At 52.3% G+C, this 22,368-nt stretch overlaps 1 protein-coding gene and 1 long non-coding RNA gene across 3 annotated transcripts in view; one reads left to right on the plus strand and one right to left on the minus strand.

The window, feature by feature from the left end:
- Positions 1–1,137, minus strand: part of ACE (angiotensin I converting enzyme (peptidyl-dipeptidase A) 1) — a 20,123-nt gene extending 18,986 nt beyond the window's left edge. The window contains 2 exon segments of the mRNA NM_001083941.2: positions 87–254; positions 877–1,137. Of these exon segments, the coding sequence (NP_001077410.2) occupies positions 87–254; positions 877–1,137 (429 nt within the window).
- Positions 1,137–22,311, plus strand: LOC110256165. Of its 2 annotated transcripts, none has more exons than XR_002337441.1 (7): positions 1,137–1,973; positions 13,385–13,545; positions 13,848–14,031; positions 16,847–16,968; positions 18,654–18,787; positions 19,307–19,364; positions 19,705–22,311. It is a non-coding gene; the product is annotated as an uncharacterized LOC110256165 (long non-coding RNA). The 2 variants fall into 2 exon arrangements; XR_002337440.1 differs by having other exon boundaries at positions 13,920–14,031.

Consider the following 22,368-nt stretch of genomic DNA (forward strand, 5'->3'; position numbering starts at 1 on the left):
GATCTCAAGGTCCCTCCTGCCAGGCTCCCCCTGTCCCTGCCATGGGGCACTTCTGCCTCCACCCCTCAGGTCCACCTGCTGCCCACCTGCTGCCGCTTTGCCGGGGACAGGTTGGCAGAGCCCAGGGTGCGCACAACACCGATGATGCGTCTCAGTGTGCGGCTGGTGAAGTTCTGCCAAATAGGATCGTACAGAGCCTTGGCCTTCTGGCCCCAGACCTCTGAAAACTCCTGGCTGATCAGGGCTGCCTCCTCCTGTGGGCACCAGAAGAGCACAAGAGGGTCAACGCAAGAAGCCACGGCGCTGGGGAAGGGGAGGAAGGCCAAGTGTTTCTGGAGACTGGGGCTTGTGAGAGCACAACTTCCTGGTCCCTGGCCCTGGGGTGAGGAACTGGGGCAGTCTGGCTCAGGGAGGCGGTGGAGAGAAACTGAGGCTAGAAGCGAGGCAGGGGAAAGAGAGGGTGAATAGACGGGGATGCGCGGGACAGGCACAGTGACAGAGGGGTAGGTTGCGGCCAGAGAGGAGAGCGGTTGAGAACCTAGAGCAGAACAGGCGCCCTCATTCAAGACCGCCGCTGCCCCAGCCCGTCCTCATTCCCAGGCGCTGCCACCTGGGGGGACTCGGGGCAGAGGGGCCAGCCTCCTCCACCGGGTTCTTATTGGGCAAGATGATGTGCCAAGCACCGTGATTGAACACCTACCGCCTGTCGGGTGGGGCGAGGGTGGGAGGTGAAGGGAGACCAGGGGTCTCGTTGGGTCCCCATTGCTTCGGGGCCCGGGGCGCGCGCCCGGCGGGGGCTCCCCGCCCCTCAGCGCCCGGCCGCCGGCCGGTCATTGGGCGTCTGGGCCCGGCCCCCCCCCAGGCCCGCGCGCCCACCTGGCGCCGCGCGTTCTCTTCGGTGATGTTGGTGTCGTGCGCCCAGCTGGCGGCCGTGCTCTGAAACAGCACCTGCTCGGAGCTCGAATTGAAGCTCTGCGCGAAGTCTTCCGCTCCGGCCTCATCCGCGGTAAAGTTCCCCGGCTGCAGCGCGGAGTCGAGCGCCAGGGCCACCGGCAGCGGCGGCGGCGGCAGCAGCAGCATCAGCAGCAACGGCAGCAGCGGCGGCCACGGCCACCGGCAGCCCGACGCGGCCCCCATGGCGCGGTGCGCGGCGCTGCCCCTTCTTCCGCGCCGCGCCTGCCCTGCGGGTTATAAAACCGGGCCGCCGCCTCCCGACACACCCCCACCTCCCCGCCCCGCCGCGCTTCCTCCTCGGCTCCAAAGTCCCCCGACCGACCGCCGCGCGGGCCTAACGGAGCGGGGCGGGGACCGAGGCTTCCTGGCCCGCCCCGGGTAGGGGCGCTGGCTCGGGTGAGGGGCCGAAGCGGCCTTCTGCAAGAGGCAGCCCGTGGGTGGCGAATGGGCCTTAGGTCAGGCTTTCCCAGGGGAGGCTAGAAAGGGGTACCGCTCCCAAAACACACGGCGCTGAAGCTGAGGGACCCAGCAGTTTGCTAGAACCCCCAAGCCTGCCCAGCGCGCCCCTCCTTCCGTCACACAGCCCGGCGCAGGGAACCCAGAGCCCAGCGCTCTCGGACGGGCAACCTTCCGGCCTAATCGCCCCAGGCCTCTGTGGGGCTGGGAGTGACAAGGTGGGGGAGCTGTCCGCAGTGCCGCTAGGGCAGCAAGACAGGGTTAGGGATCGTCACCGGCCCGGCTTCTTCACTAGGATTGGGGGGAAGAGGGTGTGGCCTGCACGGGTCGGGGAGAGTTTAGGCTCCTGCAGGGCCTAGGGCGATGCTCAGAGCCCTCAGCTCACCTGGGGACTGGATGCCAGCGATGTCAGCAAGAGGGAAAGAATGAGGGGGCGGGGCCGAGAGGCCCGGAAACGCGGGCACACTTGCTTTCTTCCACTGGGGACACAGGCTGCCATTAGCTCTGGCAGAAACCATCACACAGACTTGCCGCCTTTGAGAGCTACAAAGATGAGCACAGAGGTGAGCGCAACCCCTCCTTCCAGAGAGGAAGACTTTAAAACTTGCGTGGTTAAAGGTTGCGTGGTTTGCTCTAGTCATCTCAGGTCTCCACGCCCTGCATCAGTCTTTCCCTGTTTCATCCACCTGTCTCTCCAAGTGACAAGCACGGGGGAGGAAGGAGAATCGCAGCCTCTTGAGGTGCCTGTGGAGGCTGAGGGTCCTCCCCTAATTCCTTGGCACCATGGTGTCTGTCCCAGGAGGTGGGAGGACCTGCCCCCTAGCAGACACCGAACGAGGGTGTGGGCGGGAGATGGAGGATGCAGAGGCTGGGCAGAAGGAGCAGGAAAGGAGCCAGCAACAGCTGCTTAGGAGCCCTCAACCCCGTGGGTGGCTTGGGGCCCTTGGGAATCTGTCGGGCTCCTGGGGGTCTGCCTGTGGCATGGAGCCTGGAGCTCTGAGGGACTCCATGCCCCATAGGGTGTGTGTAGGAAGCTGTGTGGCCCGAATATCCCCGAGACTGAGATCACACTGAGTTGTCAGGTGACATGGTGCCTGGGAGATGTGTGCAGGATGACGGGGTGGGGGGAGGAGTTGGGGAGAAGAGGAGGGTGACTGCTCCAGCCCTGGGAGGAAGGGGAAGCAGGGCGCTGTCAGTGCTGTGGAGAGAGGAGGGAGAGGAGGAAGGGGAGGGAGGGGAGAGGAGGGCTGGGCCCATGGCTTTCCCTCTCACCTCAGGACACTTCAGGCCTGGCTAAGTGGCTGCTGGTGATCAGAGCAGCCCCACTGAGGGCAGGAGCCCTGCTGAGGGTGCTTCAGTTGGCCTGGCCCCACCTCCTCAAAGCCAGGCAGCTCTCGGGTTGTCCTAACGGCCTGTGCTTCCAGGCTTTGAGGGCGACGGGCCATGTGCACACAGTGAGCTGCTGTTTTCTGGGAGGGCGCAGTCTTTCCACTGGTGGAGGCTTAAGGGCCCCTTGGCTCCCCTTCAGGCCCCAAGGGAGGGGTCCTGGAGCAGAAGGATGGGTAGGGAGGGAAAAAAGCTGGAGGTGTAGCTTGTAACTAGGGAGCCCTTCTCTTCTATCAGGAAAGAAAGTGTGGAAAGCAGGCAGTGGCAGGTTTGAGCCGGGCCTATGGCCTTGATTCTGAAGAGTTCTTGAGTACACCCGTGTCTAGGCTGGAGGGCAGGTGCTCTGTTCTTCTGGCCCATTCTCATGTCTAACTGTGTGGTCTTGTGACAACGTCTATGGAACTTCTGGGTTAGGGACTGAGTTCGGCATGAAACAGTCTCTGCCTCATTGAAAAATCATAAAAGCAAAGGCTAAACGAGGTTGGAAGATGATCTAAAAAGTACATTTGGACAGCACTTCAGACCTTTCTAAATTCTTTTGTGTAAATGATCTAATTTGATATTTATAATAACCTTGAGAGGCAGTAAAGAGATATGGTCTTTTTTCAGTCAACTACCATCAAAACAAGGGAGGGGGTTCCGAATCCTGCAAGAGGATGTCATTATGATGCCACGGAGGCCTAACCACCCTGGGGGAAAGCAGTCTGCTTGGGCGGGCTCCCCATCTCCCCGTCTCTCTTTCCTCCCCTGGAAGGAAAGGTCACCAGTTACCATAACTTGAAAAATATCCCTTAGAATATATGCCCATCAATGGAAGAAAACTGAGAATCCAGAAATTAACCTCTACATTTATGTTCAACTGATTTTTTTTTTTTTTTGGTCTTTTTAGGGTTACACCCACCACATATGGAAGTTCCCAGACTAGGGGTTGAATTGGAGCTGCAGCTGCTAGCCTATACCACAGCCACAGCAATGCCAGATACAAGTCACACCCGCAGCCTACAGCAACGCCAGAACCTTCAACCACTGAGTGAGGCCAGGAATTGAACCCACATCCTCACAGACATTATGTCAAATTCTTAACCAGCTAAGCCACAATGGGAACTCTGAAACAGGTATAAATCTTTGTGACCTTGGATTAAGCAATGGCTTCTTAGATATGATGCCAAAAGCACAAGTGACAAAAGAAAACTTAGATAAACTGGTCTAAAATGAGATAGATTAAAAACTTGTTCTTGGAGTTCCTGCCATGGTGCAGAGGAAACGAATCCGACTTGGAACCATGAGGTTGCAGGTTCGCTCCCTGGCCTCGCTCAGTGGGTTAAAGATCCAGCATTGCTGTGAGCTGTGGTGTAGGTCGCAGATGTGCCTTGGATCTGGCGTTGCTGTGGCTGTGGTGTAGGCCGGTGGCTACAGCTCCAACTAGACCCCTAGCTTGGGAACCTCCATATGCCAAAGGTGCAGCCCTAAAAAGACAAACAAACAAACAAACAAAAAAACTTGTTCTCGAAAAACAAAAAAAAACTTGTTCTTAAAAGGATACCGTCAAGAAAACGAAAAGACAACCTATGCAATGAGAGATAATGTTTGCAAAGAGTGTATATGACAAATAACTTATGTCCGGAACACATGAAAAACTCTTACGACTCAACATAAAAAGACAAATACTAATTAAAACTGGGCAGAGGGCTTGAACAGACTTTCTCCAAAGAGATACACAACTGACCAATAAGCACATTAGAAGATAATCAACTTCATTAGTCATCATGGAAATGCAAATCAAACCAGAGTGAGATACCACTTCACAACTACAAAGATGCCTAAAATAAAAGAGACAGACAATATCAAATGCTGTCAAGGATATGGAGAAACTGGAACCCTTGTACAGTGCTGGTGGGATTGTAAGATGGTTACAGCCCCTTTGGAAAACACATCAGCAGTTTCTTAAAAAAAATTTTTTTTTTTGGCTTTTCAGGCTGCACCCATGACAAATGGAAGTTCCCAGGCTAGGGGTCCAATGGGAGCTGCAGATACCAGCCTATGCCACAGCCACAGCCACAGCCACACCAGATCCAAGCTGCGTGTGTCCTACCCCGCAGCTCGCGGTAACACCAGATCCTGAACCCACTGAGGAAGGCCAGGGACTGAACCTGCATCCTCATGGATATTAGTCGGGTTTGCAACCTGATGAGCCACAAAGGGAACTCCCCTCAAAATGTTAAACAGAGGAGTTCCCTTTGTGGTTCAGTGGGTTACGAATCTGATTAGTATCCATGAGGATACAGATCCAATCCCTGGCCTCACGCAGTGTATTATTAGATCTGGCACTGCCACAAGCTGTGGCTCATATCTAGCATTGTCATGAGCTGTGGGGTAGGCCAGCATCGGCATCAGCAGTGGCAGCTCCAATTCAACCCCTAGCCTGGGAACTTCCATATGCCCAGGTGCAGCACCCCCACCAAAAAAAGTTAAAACAGAGATAACTTTGTGGCTCTGCAATTCCATCCTCAGGCATAAGAGCCCTAAACTGGAAACAATCTAAAAGACCATCAACTGATGAATAGATACCATGGAATATTATTCAGCCATAAACAATGAAGTATTGATTATAAACTATGACATGGATGAACCTTTAAAACCTGATGCTCAGTGAAAGGCCACATATTGTATAAATCCATTTACATGAAATTCTAGATTGGGCTAGTCCAGGAGTTCCCGTCGTGGCTCAGGGGAAACAAATCCGACTAGTATCCATGAGGACGGAGGTTCAATACCTGGCCTCGATCAGTGGACTAAGGATCCAGTGTAGCTGTGAGCTGTGGTGTAGGTTGCAGACGCAGCTCAGATCCCGCATTGCTATGGCTCTGGCGCAGCTACAGTTCCAATTCGACCCCTAGCCTGGGAACCTCCATATGCTGCGGGTGTGGCCCTAAAAAGACAAAGAAAAAAAAAAAAAAGAATAGGCAAATCCATAAAGATGGTAGATTACTGGTTGCCAGGGGTGCGGGGGCAGGGGGGGGTGGCTGAGAGTGACTGCCAATGGTGTGGAGTTTCTTTATGAAATGATGAAACTGTTCTGAAATTAGTAGTGATGGTTGCACAAGTCTGAATAAACTAAAAGCTGCTGAATTATACACTTTAAAAGGGGAAATTTTATAGCACATGAATTATATTTCAATACAGCTATTACTAAAAAAGTATGTCCAGGAGTTCCCATCGTGGCACAGTGGAAACAAATCCGACTAGGAACCATGAGGTTGTGGGTTCAAGCCCTGGCCTCGCTCAGTGCGTTAAGGATCTGGTGTTGCTATAGCTGTGGTGTAGGTTGCAGACGCAGCTCAGATCCCACATTGCTGTGGCTCTGGCGTAGGCTGGCAGCTACAGTTCCAACTGGACCCCTAGCCTGGGAACCTCCATGTGCTGCGGGTGCGGCCCTAAAAAGAAAAAAAAATGTCCAAGGAGTTCCCACTGTGGCTTAGAGGATTAAGAACTCAACACAGGAGTTCCCATCGTGGTGCAACGGAAACAAATCCAACTAGGATCCATGAGAGGGTGGGTTCAATCCCTGGCCTCGATCAGTGGGTTAAAGATCTGGCATTGACATGAGCTGTGGTGTAGGTTGCAGACGCAGCTCAGATCCTGTGTTGCTGTTGCCGTGGCTGTGGCGTGGTGCAACTCTGACTGGATCCCTAGCCTGGGAATCTCCATAAGCCAGGGGTGCGGCCCTAGGGAAAAAAAAAAAAAAAAAAAGCAATGAGATCCTGCTGTATAGCACGGGGAACTGTATCTAAACACTTTGTGATTGAATATAATGGAGGATAATATGAGAAAAAGAATATATGTATATATATATGTACAACTGGGTCACTTTACAGCAGAAATGGACAGAACATTGTAAATCAACTATATAAAAAAATTTAAAAACACACAAAAAATATAAAAATAAAAATTAAAAAATATGCCCAAATGCTAACTTCTATCCCTCTGTGTGCATCAAGGAATTTCACGATTACTGATTGGTTTTTAGAGGAGCTGTGATTCTCTCGCTGGATACTCACTGGCTCCTCTTTACCCATCTCCCACAGCCCAGCTCGAGTCCTGCCTCTAACATGAAAGCCCTAGCTCTTCAATCCGTGACACTCTTGCCTTTCTATATTTATTTGGTGCTCCCTGACTTGAGGAACAGCTGAGGGGCCAGTGTGGCTGGCGCAGAGGGAGCCAAAAACAGGGTGAGGGCGGTGGACAAGTGGTGCAAACAGGGACCTGGTTATCCAGAGATGAGAACCTAGTGGAATTGCTGGATATTGGAGACTGGCTATCATTTTTAAAAATGTCTCCTTGGAGTTCCCCCTGTGGCTGGGTGGAAACGAACCTGATTAGTATCCATGAGCACTCAGGTTGGATCCCTGGCCCCGCTTAGAGGGTTAAGGATCCGGGGCTGCCGTGAGCTGTGGCTTGGACCCCATGTTGCTGTGGCTGTGGCTGTGGCGTAGGCCCAAGGTTGATTCTATGCCTAGCTTGGGAACTTCCATATGCCGAGGGTGTGGCCCTAAAAAGAGAAAAAATGTCTTCTTACTGTGTTATGTAAAATATAAATATGTATGTATATATGATATCTAATGTATAATAAGTTATGAAGCATAACAGAGTGAGGACCCATGAATCCTCTACCCTTGTTTAGCTGAGCCCCGGTCGTTCCCTTCTTCATCTCCCATCCCCAATCCACAAGCACCCAGACCGACTCCCCAAGCGCTGTTTTTATCAGTCTCCTCTCCTGCCAAAAATCCTCTTCAGTATGTTGTATGTACCTCTGAACATTACACTGTTTAGTTGTGCTTGTTTTAGCTTTATAAAGATGGTGCCACTTAGGTATGTACCTAAGAGAAATGAAAACACATGTCTGTGCAAAGACTTGCATGCAAAGCAGCAAAGGAGCTGAGCAGCGGAAGCACCCCAAATGTCCATCAACTGGTGAAAGGGTCAACAAAGGGTGGTAGATCCATACAATAGAATGACGGTTGGCAATAAAAAGGAAGGAAGTTCTGACACGTTCCGTAACATGATGAACTCCAAAAACGTCAGGCTAAGTGAAAGAAGCCAGACACAAAAGGCTACATATGGTACGATTTCATTCATATGTAATGGCCGGAAAAGTCAAATCTAAAGGGACAGAATATAGATCAAGGGGTAGGAATGGAGACTGACTGAAAATGGGCATGAGGGTTATTTGGAAGGTAATGGAGATGCACTGAAATGAACAGTGTCATAGTTGCACAATTCTCAAAGTCATCTATTAATCATTGAATTGTACACTTAGGATGCGTGAATTATGCTACAACATAGCAATGTAAATTACACTTTGATCAAACTTTTTTTTTTTGTCTTTTTGCCATTTCTTGGGCCGCTCCCGCGGCATATGGAGGTTCCCAGGCTAGGGGTCTAATTGGAGCTGTAGCTGCCAGCCTACGCCAGAGCCACAGCAACGCGCGGGATCCAAGCCGTGTCTGTGACCTACACCACAGCTCCTGGCAACGCCGGATTGTTAACCCACTCAGCAAGGGCAGGAATCGAACCCGCAACCTCATGGTTCCTAGTCGGATTCGTTAACCGCTGCGCCACGATGGGAACTCCAAACTTTTTTTTTTTTTTTTTTTTTTTTTTTTTTAAGGCATCATAGGAGTTCTCTCAAGATGCAACCAGGTTAGGATCTGGCGTTGTCGCTGCAGTTGCTAGGGTCACTGCTGTGGCTGGGGTTTGATCCCTGGCCCAGGGAACTTCTGCATGCTGAGGGTGCAGCCAAAAAAGGAAAAAAAAAGGCATCATATTAGAGTCTTCTAAGGCTTATTTTTCTCTCACAATTATACTTCTGAGATTTTATTATTGTTGTTGCATAGTTATAATTCATTTATTTTCACAACTTTATCATAGTCCATAAAAATCCATCATGTGATTATGCCACAATTTTTTCTCCAATCTCTAATCCTGTCACTGGGCATGTGAGTTACTTCTGTTTTTCGTTACCACAAACAATTTGCCAGTAATATTCTTGCCCATCTCCTTGGTATTCATATATAGCTCTATATCTGTTGAATCTAATAATAAAATATCAGAACTTATATGTTGCATCTTTTTTCACTTCATTTTTTAGGAATTCTTTTTTTACTATATTTTAGAAAAATACCATTCCCCCAACAAATTAAAAATCAAAACAAAACCAAAACTGAAATACTGCTCTAGAGAGAAAAACTGCTGGGTCAAGGGCCGGCAGATGTCCAGAAGTAAGCAAAAGTTCAAGGGTGTCCAAATGTCAAACTGCTGTTTAAAACAGTTGTACCAATTTGTGCTCCTGCCAGCAGTGGACAGGAGTTTGCTTACTGCTCCACATCTTCATCAACACTTAGTATTATGCAATTTTTAAAGTTGTGCCAGTTTTGTGGGCATGAGATGTTTTCACTCCTTTGTTGCTAATGATGTTGAAAGCCTTTTCATATGTTTATAGGGCAATTGTGCTTCCTCGTCTGTGTTATTCCTATTTCTTTCCTTTGCCCCCCCCCTTTTCATTTTCTTATTGACTCATACAGTTCTTTATCTATTCTGGATATTAGTCCTGTGTTGCTGAAGTGTGTTGCAGAAATCACTCCTGATTTGTGACTCATTCGAATTTCCTTGCAGTTGTCTTTAGAGAAGAGCAGAGAAGGTCCTACTTACAGAGTAGTTGGATGTTCTCCGTTTTTCTTCAAGGCCCAGCTCCTCTTTGCTCCTTGCAGATCATGTTTTCCTGGTCAAAGCCTCTGCATGGTCCCTGCCGAACTGATAAGCACCAGAGCAGGGCATGGACAGTGTTTTGCCTCGGCAGCCTCCTGCCTCCAGCCTCGTCTCTGTCCCGCTTTACACTCTGCAGTTTATTCCTGAGCTTATGTTCTCAGTCCTGAGTCTTTCCTGGATGCCAAGACCTCCCTGCCTCTGAACCCATCGCTCCTCAAATTCCAGCTCTGGCACGACCTCCTCCCCTGCCCCGTCCCCTCTTCTTCTACTTTTTTTTTTTTTTCAAACAGTCCAGAGGTCTTTTAGTTGCTTATACCTATCAAGCCATGAATTCACAGGGAATGGGTTCAGCAGTGCAGACTCTTCACACACGGGGCTTCTCTGGATGGAGCAGGTGGCACTTCAGTTGCACCCAAGTAACTCTCTTTTTTTTTTATTTTTTTGAATTTTTTTTTATTTTCCCACTGTACAGCAAGGGGGTCAGGTTATCCTTACATGTATACATTGCAATTAGTTTTTCCCCCACCCTTTCTTCTGTTGCAACATGAGTATCTAGACATAGTTCTCAATGCTATTCAGCAGGATCTCCTTGTAAATCTATTCTAGGTTGTGTCTGATAAGCCCAAGCTCCCGATCCCTCCCACTCCCTCCCCCTCCCATCAGGCAACCACAAATCTCTTCTCCAAGTCCATGATTTTCTTTTCTGAGGAGATGTTCATTTGTGCTGGATATTAGATTCCAGTTATAAGTGATATCATATGGTATTTGCCTTTGTCTTTCTGGCTCATTTCACTCAGTATGAGATTCTCTAGTTCCATCCATGTTGCTGCAAATGGCATTATGTCATTCTTTTTTATGGCTGAGTAGTATTCCATTGTGTATATATACCACATCTTCCGAATCCAATCATCTGTCGATGGACATTTGGGTTGTTTCCATGTCCTGGCTATTGTGAATAGGGCTGCAATGAACATGCGGGTGCACGTGTCTCTTTTAAGTAGAGCTTTGTCCGGATAGATGCCCAAGAGTGGGATTGCAGGGTCATATGGAAGTTCTATGTATAGATTTCTAAGGTATCTCCAAACTGTTCTCCATAGTGGCTGTACCAGTTTACATTCCCACCAGCAGTGCAGGAGGGTTCCCTTTTCTCCACAGCCCCTCCAGCACCAAGTAACTCTCTTTTGCTTCCTTCTTTTCCTGATCACTTTCTTCACGTTTCAGGAAGCTGTCTCGGCTGGTGGAGTGCTTCCTATGCTCAGTACGTACCTTGATTCTCTTGGCAAGAACCTTGCCCTTATCTTGTTTGTTGACAATGCCAGCTGCGTGCCGGGTAGCCTCTTTCATTTTGCATGGGAACCTCGGTGGGTGTTCCCTTTAGAATGGTGCCCCTTCCCGAGCCGTCTACAACATCAGTTTTCTGGTGGGTTTGAGGGTCTGTGGCCAAAGGAACAGCTCCCCGCTTTCTAAAAGGCCTAGAGAACATGTGGCTGGCGCCTCTCCTGCCTTCCTTTGTGTTGGTCACTTTGGTGAATTACTGGAAGACGGTGGCTCTGGAGGAAAGGGACAACCTCCTCTTCTTAGAAGCGTTTCTTCCTCTGATCAGTGGGCCTCAAGCCTGGCTAAGCATCAGAGGACTGCCAGTACCCAGGTTTTTGACTCCTAAAGTGGGATGACCTCTACTGTGAATAAGTGTAATTTATTAAATAGATACGCTATTTTAAAACAGGGGATTCCTTAACAATGGGATGTTTGGGAGGGGAAGAAAGGTTAGGAAACACTGCTTGCTTGCCAGTGATGTCTACCGTATCCCTGACACCATCCTGCTTCCACGTGAACTTTTCCAGGGACAGGAAGCTCACCACCTCAGTGGGCTGCTCCAGCCGTTAGAAACTACTTTCTTGTTTTCTTCCTTCCTTCCTTCCTTCTTTTTGGCTGCACCCATGGCATGCGGAAGTTCCTGGGCCAGGGATCCAACCCGCACCACAGCAGTGACCCGGGCCTCTGCAGTGACAAAGCCAGATCCTTAACTCATTGTGCCACAAGGAGACTGCTTTCTTCTGCTGTGTCTCTGCCTTGTCTTTTATACTTACTGATCGTCACTCTGCCCTCCAGAGAAACACTCTGTCTTTTCTGTTTGGCACACCCCCGCCCCCCAACATCTATCCGCATCTCCTTTCTCCAAGAGAAATACATCACCTTCAGTGATTCCTGGGGAGAGATGGTTTCCAGGTCCCTCTGCCCCTGCTCAGCCTCTCGTGAAGGGACTGTAGTTTTCCCATATTCCTGGTAAACTGCATGTGTTTGAGGAAGGCCCCAGGGCTGGTCTAACCCCAGGCCTGCTGCAGAGGGGTCCTGATCCAGTTAATGTGAGCCTATTGGTGCAGCCCGAGGGTTGTGGCTGTTCTGGCAGCTTCATCGACCCAATGGCTCTCAGAGTGAACCTGAGAGTTGAAGAAAACCCTTAGATCTTTTTCATGTGAAAAATCACATTTGTTTATGTCCATCTGACTTCCCCCTTGTCTAAATACAGGATATCTGTAAAATTCAATCTTACTGCTTTTCACTCAGCAGTCATATCTTTTGAGACTTTTTTTTTTTAACTTTCACGTCTCCTTTTAGTTCTTCCCTGTGGTTTTGTGTCAAGCACAAATTTAGTAAGCAAGGTACTGCTTTTTTTTTGGCTTTTAAGGGCCAGGCCCTCGGCATGTGGCGGTTCCCAGGCTAGGAGTCTAATCAGAGCTGCAGCTGCCAGCCTACACCACAGCCACAGCAACACTGGATTCTTAACCCACTGAGTGAGGCCAGGGATCGAACCCGCATCCTCCTGGATCCTAGTAGGGTTCATTAACCGCTGAGCCACAAAGGGAACTCCTTTTTTTTTTTTTTAAATACTGAGGAGTGCCCCGTGGCAACTGAGCATCCTTAGACCCTTCTGTGTTGTGCTAGGCCTTGGACATCAGGCCCCGACCCCAGGAAGCAGGGGAAGGGGAAGCGCACTGCGTCACTCCAGGCCGGGCTGAGGCTGCTCCGCCACGGCTGTGGATAGTGACGCTCTATCTCTGTCTCGTGGGCCAGGAACATCTGAGTAATCTTTGACTCACATCTGTCCTGTGTCCTCTTGCCCAATCTTGCCTGGTCTTCATTAAAAATGTCTCTCTCCTTTTCTTTCATTTGCTGGTTCCTCAGCACATCTCTCCTGGGTCCACTGTGCAGGCACTGTGCTTGTGATGGAGATGGTCTCACCAACACAAACTCCCTGTATTTTTTAAAAATTTTTTTTATTTTGTCTTTTTAGGGCTGCACCCATGGCATATGGAGATTCCCAGGCGAGGGGTCTAATTGGAGCTGTAGCTGCCGGCCTATGCCAGGGCCACAGCAACACGGGATCCGAGCCGCATCTGCGACCTACACCACAGCTCATGGCAATGCTGGATCCTCAACCCACTGAGCAAGGCCAGGGAGCGAACCTGCAACCTCATGGTTCCTGGTCGTATTCGTTTCCACTGTGCCATGATGGGAACTCCTTTTTTTGGTCGCACCCAGGGCATATAGAAGTTCCTGGGCCAGGGACTGAATCCAAGCCAGGTCCTTAACCCAGAGCACCAGGCGGGGGATCAAACCCTCACCTTAGCAGCGACCCAAGCTGCTGCAGAGACAATGCTGGATTGTCTCCCCTGCACCACAGCAGAAACGCCTCCCTGGATGTTTAACAAGCAATTCCCAAAGAGGCCACTGCACCCTGGTTGGGAGTGTCACTCAGGCTGAGCCCTGAAAGGAGAGGTAGGACTTGATCAGGCCAATTGTTGGATCACATTTCAAGCAGATGAAACAGAAAGCAGTTTCCACTGGGCAGCACAAGGATGGGAGCGGAGGCTGAAGAGCCGCAGCTGCCGAGTCAAGTCAGGCAGGCGGACTTCCGCTTAAGGAAGGTCTCGAGTTGGGCAGTGCCAAGACCTCAGCTCTACTCCAGCGCCATCGGTGAAGGTAAGTGATCAGCAAACTCTGGAGGCCCAGGGATGGCAGAAGAAGACAAGGCTCAGGGCCCCCCAGAGACTGACGAAAGTGGTAGACTCAGGGTCTGCCAAGGGAGGCAGTGGCTGAAAGGATGGGGGTGGGGTGGGGTGGGGAGGAGAGAGGGGCAAAGGTGCCAAGGCATGCCCCCAGGCAGCAAACATTCTAGAAGCAGGTCTGAATGGTGGGAAGGCAAGGAGATGAGGATCTGGTTTAGGAGGTCTGGCAGGAGGTGGGGGACTAAGCAGCCTGCTCTTCTCATTCCCATCGCCCAGGGGGACCCCCAGTCCGCTCTCCCTCCTGCCACCACGAGACCCTTTGCCCTTTTCTCTGCCTGCCTCCTGCAGCTTGATCAGACATCCACCTGAGAACCTTCCAGGAGGTGTGGAGTCCCTTCCCACTCCTGGGCCCAGTGGAGTCCCAGCTTCGACCACTGTCAGGTGCATGAGGGAGTGACAGGTAAGAGCCGCCCCGAGAGAGTCCCAGGAGCGTTCAAAACACTGCCCAAGACCCGCAAAGGCAGGTCTGAGCCCGTGGCCTGCCACAAAGCCAGGCCTCACATCTTGCCCAGACTGTGCCGCCTTTCCCCTCCTTTGCTCTTGGGGCTGTGTGGGTGCCGCAGAATCACACCGGGCCGAGCATCTGAGTGCCATACGCATCATGATTTAGACTACCCAGCAACTCCGTGAGTTAGGAACTATTTCACTCCCATTTGACAGATGAAGAAACTAAGGCACAGAGGATAGTATACTGTCTAAGGTGGCACAAGAGGTAGAGCCCAAGGGCAAAGTCAGATAAGTGTGGTCCCTGCGAGCCACTCCCTGCCCACTCCTCTTCCACTTTCTGGAATGCTCACTGCCTTGGTCCACTCTCACCCATGTGCCATGTGCCATATTCTTCACAGTCAGGATGTTCTTATTTTTTTAATTTTTATTTTTTGCTTTTTAGGGCCACACCCATGGCACATGGAGGTTCCCAGGCTGGGGGTGAATTAAGAGCTGTAGCTGCCAGCCTACACCACAGCCACAGCAGCACGGAATCTGAGCCACATCTGTGACCTACACCACAGCTCACGGCAACGCTGGATCCTTAACCCACTGAACGAGGCCAGGGATCGAACCCGCATCCTCATCGTTCCTAGTCAGGTTCGTTAACCACTGGGCCACAATGGGAACTCCTCAGTTCCCAATCTTAAGCCCACCCCTATGGGTCTGCCCCGGTGAGGTTAGCTCTGTTCCCAGTCCCTGCGTGAACGCCAGTGGGATGACATCTTCCTCTGCCCAGCTCCTACTACCCCTTCTCCAGTCCCCCTGCCACGGTCCCCACCTGGGGACAGGCCCTCATCATTTCTGCCAGCCCCTCCCCCGTCTCTCTCCTTCCAGTCCATCCTTAAAGCTGTGAGACTGAATGTGGACCTGACCATTGTGTCTGTTCCCTGAGAGCCTCTCCCGGCTCCACATCATCTGGGGAATAAAATCCAAACTCTTGAGTGTCAAGTCCAAAGTCCCTCCTGGTGTGGCCCCCACCTCCCCCAGGTCCTTGGCTCTTGCTCTGCCTCCAAAGGCCCCTCTATCAGCACTCCCAGAGGCCATGCACTGGCTGGTCTGGCCCTTGATAAGGTATGCAGTGGTCAGCAATAAAAGGAACCAACCAAGAGTGAGATACATAAAATTGATCAGCATATATCAGGCCAGGTTGTCCCCTGTCCTTTCTTGGTCACAGTATCTTTTATTTTAAGTATTCTTGCTATATTTTTTATGGCTAAAATACATCTTTCATAAAATGGTGCTGAGAGAAAATGATGGATTTTAAAAATTTTTTCATGTCCTTACTTGGCAAACTACAAAACATCTGCCACTTCAGTCAGATTCCTTTTTTATTCTGACAGTTCAGAGACTGATGGAAGCTTGTCCCATGGGCCTGTCAAGTGGGCCCTGATCTCTGGGGTTCCGGGTCTTCCCTACCGTTCATTCCTTCTGCTGCCATGCTCCCCACCCCAAGGCTGGCTGTCACACACTGTCCCTCAAGACCTGATCTTTCTTCCCCAAAAGCACATCCACAGCACCTCATATTCACATTTCCAGAGCCTGCTCCAGGCCTAGCCACACGTGTACTTGGCAAGTTGCTGAGGGCCTGACTAGAGTGAGTGAGTTCCAGCCTTCTCTGCAGCAGGCTGGGTGTGATGTTGGTGGGAGGCTGGGGAATGTGCCCAGGCTTCCACTGGCCTCAGCTGCAGGCAGGGGTGAAGCCAACTCTCTCCTGCTCCAAGGGCCCAGCTGGGTGCTGAGGACTCTGCCCCAGTCCCAGTGTGGCCCAGTTTGAAGCTGCGAATCCTAACTGGCCCTAAAAGTGCTACCCACCACCTGTGTATATCTTACTTATTGTTCCCAAAAGGGCCAGGAAACACCCATTAGCCGCCCAGGCCCTGGGAGCCTCAGGTCAGACAGGAAGACAGAGGCGGAGGGAAAGGGGGGAGACACTTGGGAGCAGGGGAGGGACAAAACAGGGCCTGTTGTGGCAGCAGTGAGGGCAACCTGGGGGCCCACAGAGAAGGGGGAATTCAATGGTGGTGGGGACCTTGGGCTGGGGGTATGGCCAGCCTCCCACTGGGCATGGGAGAGGCATCTTCCTGCTGGCTCCACTCCGGCCTCCATCATGGGCCCGGGGCACGGGAAGCAAACTCATCTTCGGGGTCTGCGCCCACCTCCACATGCCCAGGGCCCGGTAGGCCCTCTGAATGCCCAGGGCTCCTGAAGGGTCTCCAGCCCCACCGCCAGCCCCAGCAGCACACGGTGGCCCTCTGCCTGTCCTCTCCATCCCTTTCCTGGGACCCTTCATTTAAACTCCCTGGAAGGCATCAAAGATGGGTCAGAGGAGGGGCTCTTAGGTGAGAAAATGACATTTTTTTTTTGGTCTTTTTTTTAGGGCCACACCCATGGCATATGGAAGTTTCCAGCCTAGGGGTTGAATTGGAGCTGTGGCTGCTGGCCTACACCACAGCCGTGGCAACGCCGGATCCCTGATCCACTGAGCGAGGCCAGGGATCAACCTGCATCCTCCTGGACACTAGTCAGGTTTGTTACCCTTGAGCCACAACAGGAACTCTGAGAAAATGACATTTTGTTTTAAGTTACCTTGGAGTAGTTTGCTTTGTTTTAGGAGGCAGCTCTTGAGAGGCCACCTCAGGTCACCCCCCCTTTGAGAATGGGGTGTGTGGGTTGACCAATGTGCATAAGAGGAATAAAGAATCTGAGCTGAGACCCTTTTGTTCTAGCAGCTCTCTGATGGTCAGCTGGCAAGAGAGGCACTGGGGTTTCTGGGAGAAACCTCCTTGCAGAGGAAGCTGGATGGGGCCTGGCTCAGTGGTGGGCCCACCCAGACCCAATCATCTTGCAGGTAGGGGTGGAGACAGCTGGTGCTGTTCACTGCATGTGACTGATGCTGACCTGGCCACCTGGGCATGTGGGGATGCTGGAGGTGGGGTGGGGTGGGGTGGGGAGGGCAGGAAACAGAGCACGGGGTCTCTAAAGAGCTTGGAAGTGAGGCTCACTGGCATGACGCTACCAGTCTGGACTGCATGGCCAAGGGAAGCCGGGACTGAGCCCTTGGAGGGGTCTGTGTTTATCAGAAGTGAGGGGAGAGAAGCCCCTCAAGATGGATGAGAGCACTCGAAGTCACATCTCTTTTTTCTTGACACTGCCTTCCAGCTGTTCAGGGCTATGTGCATAATGGGATGTTGGGAAGAACAATGTATTAGAGCCTCTAAGCAGTATCCTTGCCTTCCAACAGCCTTAGTCCTTGTAACCCAGGAGATGGACCGTAGGAAACATTTCTGGGCCCTGGAGCTTTGGGGTGAGCTACCCAGAAGCCCAGCTGGACGACTGAGCTACCCGGTACCATAGGAGGAGGGCCCAGCTCTGGCTCCTTAGATCCTTCAAGAGCAGGAGGCATGGGAGTTTCTGTCGTGGTGCAGTGGAAACGAACCCGACTAGTATCCATGAGGATGCAGGTTCGATTCCTGACCTTGCTCAGTTGGTCAGAGATCCGGCATTGGGGTGAGCTGTGGTGTAGGTCACAGATGCGGCTTGGATCCAGAGTTGCTGTGGCTGTGGCTGTGGCTGGCAGCTGTAGCTCAGATTCGACCCCTAGCCTGGGAAATTCCATGTGCCATGGGGTGCAGCCATAAAAAGCAAAAAAAAAAAAAAAAAAAAAAAAGAGCAGGAGGCATGACTGCCCTACAATGGGCCATGAAGCAAGAAACTAGGGGATTAACTGAAATTTGGGGGACCAGCTGAGAGGAGTGATTCTCCCTGGCCCCCCTCTTAGGGTCTCCCACTGGCTGGGAGGGATCAGAGGAGTGCAGCTTCTTGGGTGGAGGAAGTTCTGAGCTAAGGTCAGGGTACCTTCTAATCTAATCCACTCTCAGATCAGGACCAGCTGGAATGACAGGAGCACTCAGGCAGGAGGCGATGGCCAAGGTCAGAGGAGCATAAGGGATGAGGGGAGCCATGAGGCAGAGCAGGGCTAAGCTCTGACTTAGACCAGTGCGCTGCTGACATGCTATGACCTTGGAAGAGTCACCAGCCTTGGTGCACGCATCAGAGACGGCGACTTCCATCCACCCTCTTCTTCCACCCCCTCCTTTCTGCTCCTCTGGCTCAGCAGTGTCCTCCCCTGGAAGAGGGCTGTCATAAAACTACAGCTGGGAAACACTGCCTGTGCCTTCGCCCACCTCACACTCGGGGCTCCTGCAGGCCGTGGCTTGGTCACCTTGCACTTTCAGCTCAGAGCAGCCTCCGCATCCTCACCCCACTCCTGGCATGATGAGCGCGGCTGAGAACGAGGGCGGGGGCAGGGGTGTGTGTGCGCAGCCAGAGCTGGAACAGCGCTAGGAGTCAAGATAAGAACTCAGCTGTCACAGGCTTTGAACAAAGTTCAGGAGTCCTGGCCCTAGGGTTTAAGGCCTGTTTGCGGAGATGATTAGATGGCTGTCATTATCAGCAGCTCATGTTCTCCCTCGCTGACACCACCTCATGCTTTGGCCACTCCTCACCTGGGTCTCACACCTTTGCTCTCCACAGTGCCCCCAGCACTCGCACAGCAGGTCTTCAGTATTTGCTGACTGACTCAATGACTGACAGATTCCAGGAGCAAAGTGGGAAGGTGGGATGGAGGATGCGACTGGGACACAAACCTCCTCATGGTTTCCTTCCAGGTGAGGGTCCTGCTGGGGCTGCGCTCCCTGCTCCCTGCTCGGGCCAGGCCACCACCACTGGGCAAACGTGGGCTGGGACTGATGTCCAGATTCTCCCGTGGGTGAGAGCCGCAACAACATCTACGTGCCCGCAGACACTTCTAGATGCCCCAGGCACCTCTGGTGGGGTCCCTGCTCCACACCTCACGGTGTCAAGCTCTACCCTCCCTATTGACCCCATTACTGCCTATCTGCACACGCGGCAGGCCTCTCCTGCATTGGGGGAAGAGACGTGTGGGAGGCAGGAGCGAATGGAGGCTGTGCACATTCCTGGCCTGCGGCCTTTGCCCTTCGGCCTCTTCCGTGGGCTGGAATCGCCTTCCCCGATGTTCCCGTGCTGGCGCCCTCACTGCTCCTCAGAGGCCCTCCCTCCCCTGCTCAGCTTTCTTCAGCTCACCTGTTATCACACAACTGGTTTCTCCGAGTGTGTGTGTGATCTGTCTACCTTTCCGTGATCTGTTTCCTCCACATCACACATAGGTAACACCAAAGCAATGGATTACTGTCTCCCTAGCACCTGCGACAACGTCTGCCACAGGTCAGTGCCCCATAAACCTTTGCAGAAAGAAAGGGGGGGGGGAGCAGACTTCTTCCTGGTTCCCCCGCCCCCACCCAGCCTGCCGCCCGGGGCTGCACAGAGGCGCCCCGAGGGGCTAGGAAAGCCCTCGGCCTGGCCTTTGGGGGGCCAGTGCTGTCTGCCATCTCCTGCACCGGGCTGGCAGCCTCCACTGCCAATGCCTCCCACGGCCAGTGTGAACCAGCGGCAGAAGTGAAAGTTGGCTTGACCGTCCCGCTCTCATCGCTTCTCCATTCCTCTTGCAGTGTTCTCTTGGCTCGTGGACAGCGTACTCTTGTTTATCTAAATCTTGTTTTCCCAGACACAACCAACGTTGGGGTCAACCCAGGACTCACAGCCTGAGACGTCCGGCAGCCCAATTCTCTTGCATTCTGGAGGTCCCAGGTGACTCACTGTCGTCACTGAAAGCCTTGTGGTCAGTCCCCGCCTCGCTGCTACTCGCCACTGTCGCCGCTGCGCTGCTGGATGCGCTGGCGGCTCCTGCTCCAGCTACTGATTTTCTGGCCACCTCCGCTGCCCGTGAGGCTAGAATACAGCATTGTCCCCTGACCCGAGTGATTATTAGAATTCCATTTTAAGCTCATCAAAGTAGGCATGCACTTTCAGATTCAGACACGTTTTCTTTTCAAGGAAGGTGGAGCAAGTTCCCCAGGGAGAGGCCTGAGGATGCCGCCCCCTGCTGAAGGCCGAGCTCGCCCTCGCTGTACAGCTGGGCCAGATGTGTCCTTTGACTACCTGCCACTCCAGCGCCGGGCCCACCTCCCAGAGCCGGCGCAGGCTTTGGTTCAGGAGAGTCGGCTCCTGTTCCGGCAGTACTGCTTGGGCCTCCTCCTCTGCTTTCCAGCCAACACTCCGGTCTCTGCTGTCCCTCTGCCACATGAATCCCTGCTGGCCCTCTGCCACATGAATCCCTGCTGGCCCTTCAGCTTTATGCCATGCCCCCAAAGCCTGCCCTGACCCTCACATCAGGTTAATCGCCCTTTCTATGCACTGGTAGGGTCTGAAGAGTACAGGGCTGTGCCTGTCCTGTTCATTGTCACATCCCCAATGTCACCTTGTGCTGAGCACATTGAAGTGACTGGATAAAAACTGTTTTAAAGAGTGAACAAATTGTGTGTGTTGGCATCTTACAGGCCTTAGGGATGGGGAGCCCCATATCCAATGCCTCTGGTATTCCCTGCAGCTCAAGGTTAAGGCCTCTGCCTAAAGCACCTGTGGAACAGGAGCTAAGTGGGTGTTTCAGCCTGCTGAGGGTAGGGAAGCTCTGCTAGGAGGGGCCAGAACTGCTCGAAGGCCCTCCTGTCCTCCCCACACAAGAACAAGGGTAGGACTGACAGAGAAAATACAGGACACCCAGTCACATGTGCATTTTGGATAAACATTGAATATATTTTAAGTATATTGTTTGTCATATGTGGGACATACTTATGCCCCAAAAAATTAAATTCAAATTTAATCAGGCATCTTGGGGTTTCTTCCTTCTTTCTAGGTCTTGGAACCCTATCAAGGCAGACGTGATCCACCAGGTGCTAGAGGATCTGGGGTCCTTTTCCAAGGGACATTCTGCACATTGTCTGGGTTCCTCTTGCTCTTTATAAACACTTTTGGCCAAAGAACAGGGCGAGCTCAAAGCTGGTTTCCCAGGGCCGTCACTAGCACACTTAATCCAAGGTATTGCCCTACATCTCGACCCCTGACCCCAGCTACTGGACGTGATAGTCCACGCAGGCCTTTCTGAAGAGGGGCTGTTTGTGTTGAGATTTGAAGGAATGAGTCAAGTGATGATGGAGAGAACATTCCAGAGGAGGACGGGAGTGAACTTGGTGAGTCTGAGGAACAGAAAGGCTAGTGCCGTGAGTGTGGAAAAAGAAGGTTTGCATGGAAAAGCTTGAGCCACAACTCTGGTCCCCAAGAAGGGGTCTAAAAGGCTGTACTCCTGGTCGATCACCGCCTCCAGCTGTAACGTGATGCTTTTCTGGTCTCCAAGGCAGCAGGGATGGGGAAGGAAGAGAATGGGTGTCTGCCATCGTGGCTGGGGGGTTCTGGCAGCAGGGGGCCAGGCCATGGGGCCCTGGTGCTTGACTGCAGTTTGGTGGGTTCACTACTCTTAAAAATGGCAGGATGGAGCCATGAGTCCTTAGAGCTAAGTCCCATGTGAACAGTCCCTGTGGAGGCACCCTAGCTTAGACAGCCACCTCCATCCCCTTCTGAGAGCCCTGCTAAGGGGAAAGTGCTGCAGCCCAGGGCTGAAGGGACATGGGGTGGGTGGGGAGGACCCAAAGGGCTCCAAGCCACCTCAGCAGGTGGCTTTGGAAGGGGCTAAAAGCCCTGCATCAGGAAGCTCAAATCAAGTCCCCAGCAAGCTCTGCACTTCTCTGCAGCCCTGCCCACCCCAGTCCTCCTCCTCCAAACCGAAATATGCAGGCCAAACAATGGGAAATGGCTCCGCTCCAAAGATTCAACTCACAAGGCACGTGTTGCCTCCTGTTTGCCTGCTGGTATGTGAAGGAAGCTGTTTCTTAATTTAAAATGTCCTTTAACTCCCTCCAGCTGGAAAGCTACCCCAACAAAACTTATGTTTGTGGAGGATTTAAGCTCTGTCACTCTGAGGGGGTGGGCCCAGCTGGGTTTGCCCCATCTGGAGCTGTGCCCAGGCTAGTGGGCACCCTGGTGTCTTGCCATGCCCTTAAGAGTCTGTTCTCTCTGTAAGGGGGTATTGGTTCCCCAAGGCCCACCCTGGCCAGGGCTTTCTGGGAGCCATCAGCCAGGCTCATGGGAAGCACGCAGCCCTAGGGGAGGGGGAGGAGCGTGGGGGTGGAGGAGGGGTGTCCTTTTGCTGAGGCTCATTTATGTTTGGGGGGGGAGAGAAAGCCCCCTTTCCTTACTTCTGCCAGGCCCTTGGTGAGTCTTGCCAGGCATCCGACAGGAAAGAACCTTTTGTTCTGAGCTTGTACGAGGTCTGAGC

Source organism: Sus scrofa, chromosome 12 (assembly GCF_000003025.6).
Source record: "Sus scrofa isolate TJ Tabasco breed Duroc chromosome 12, Sscrofa11.1, whole genome shotgun sequence".
NCBI lineage: Eukaryota > Metazoa > Chordata > Mammalia > Artiodactyla > Suidae > Sus > Sus scrofa.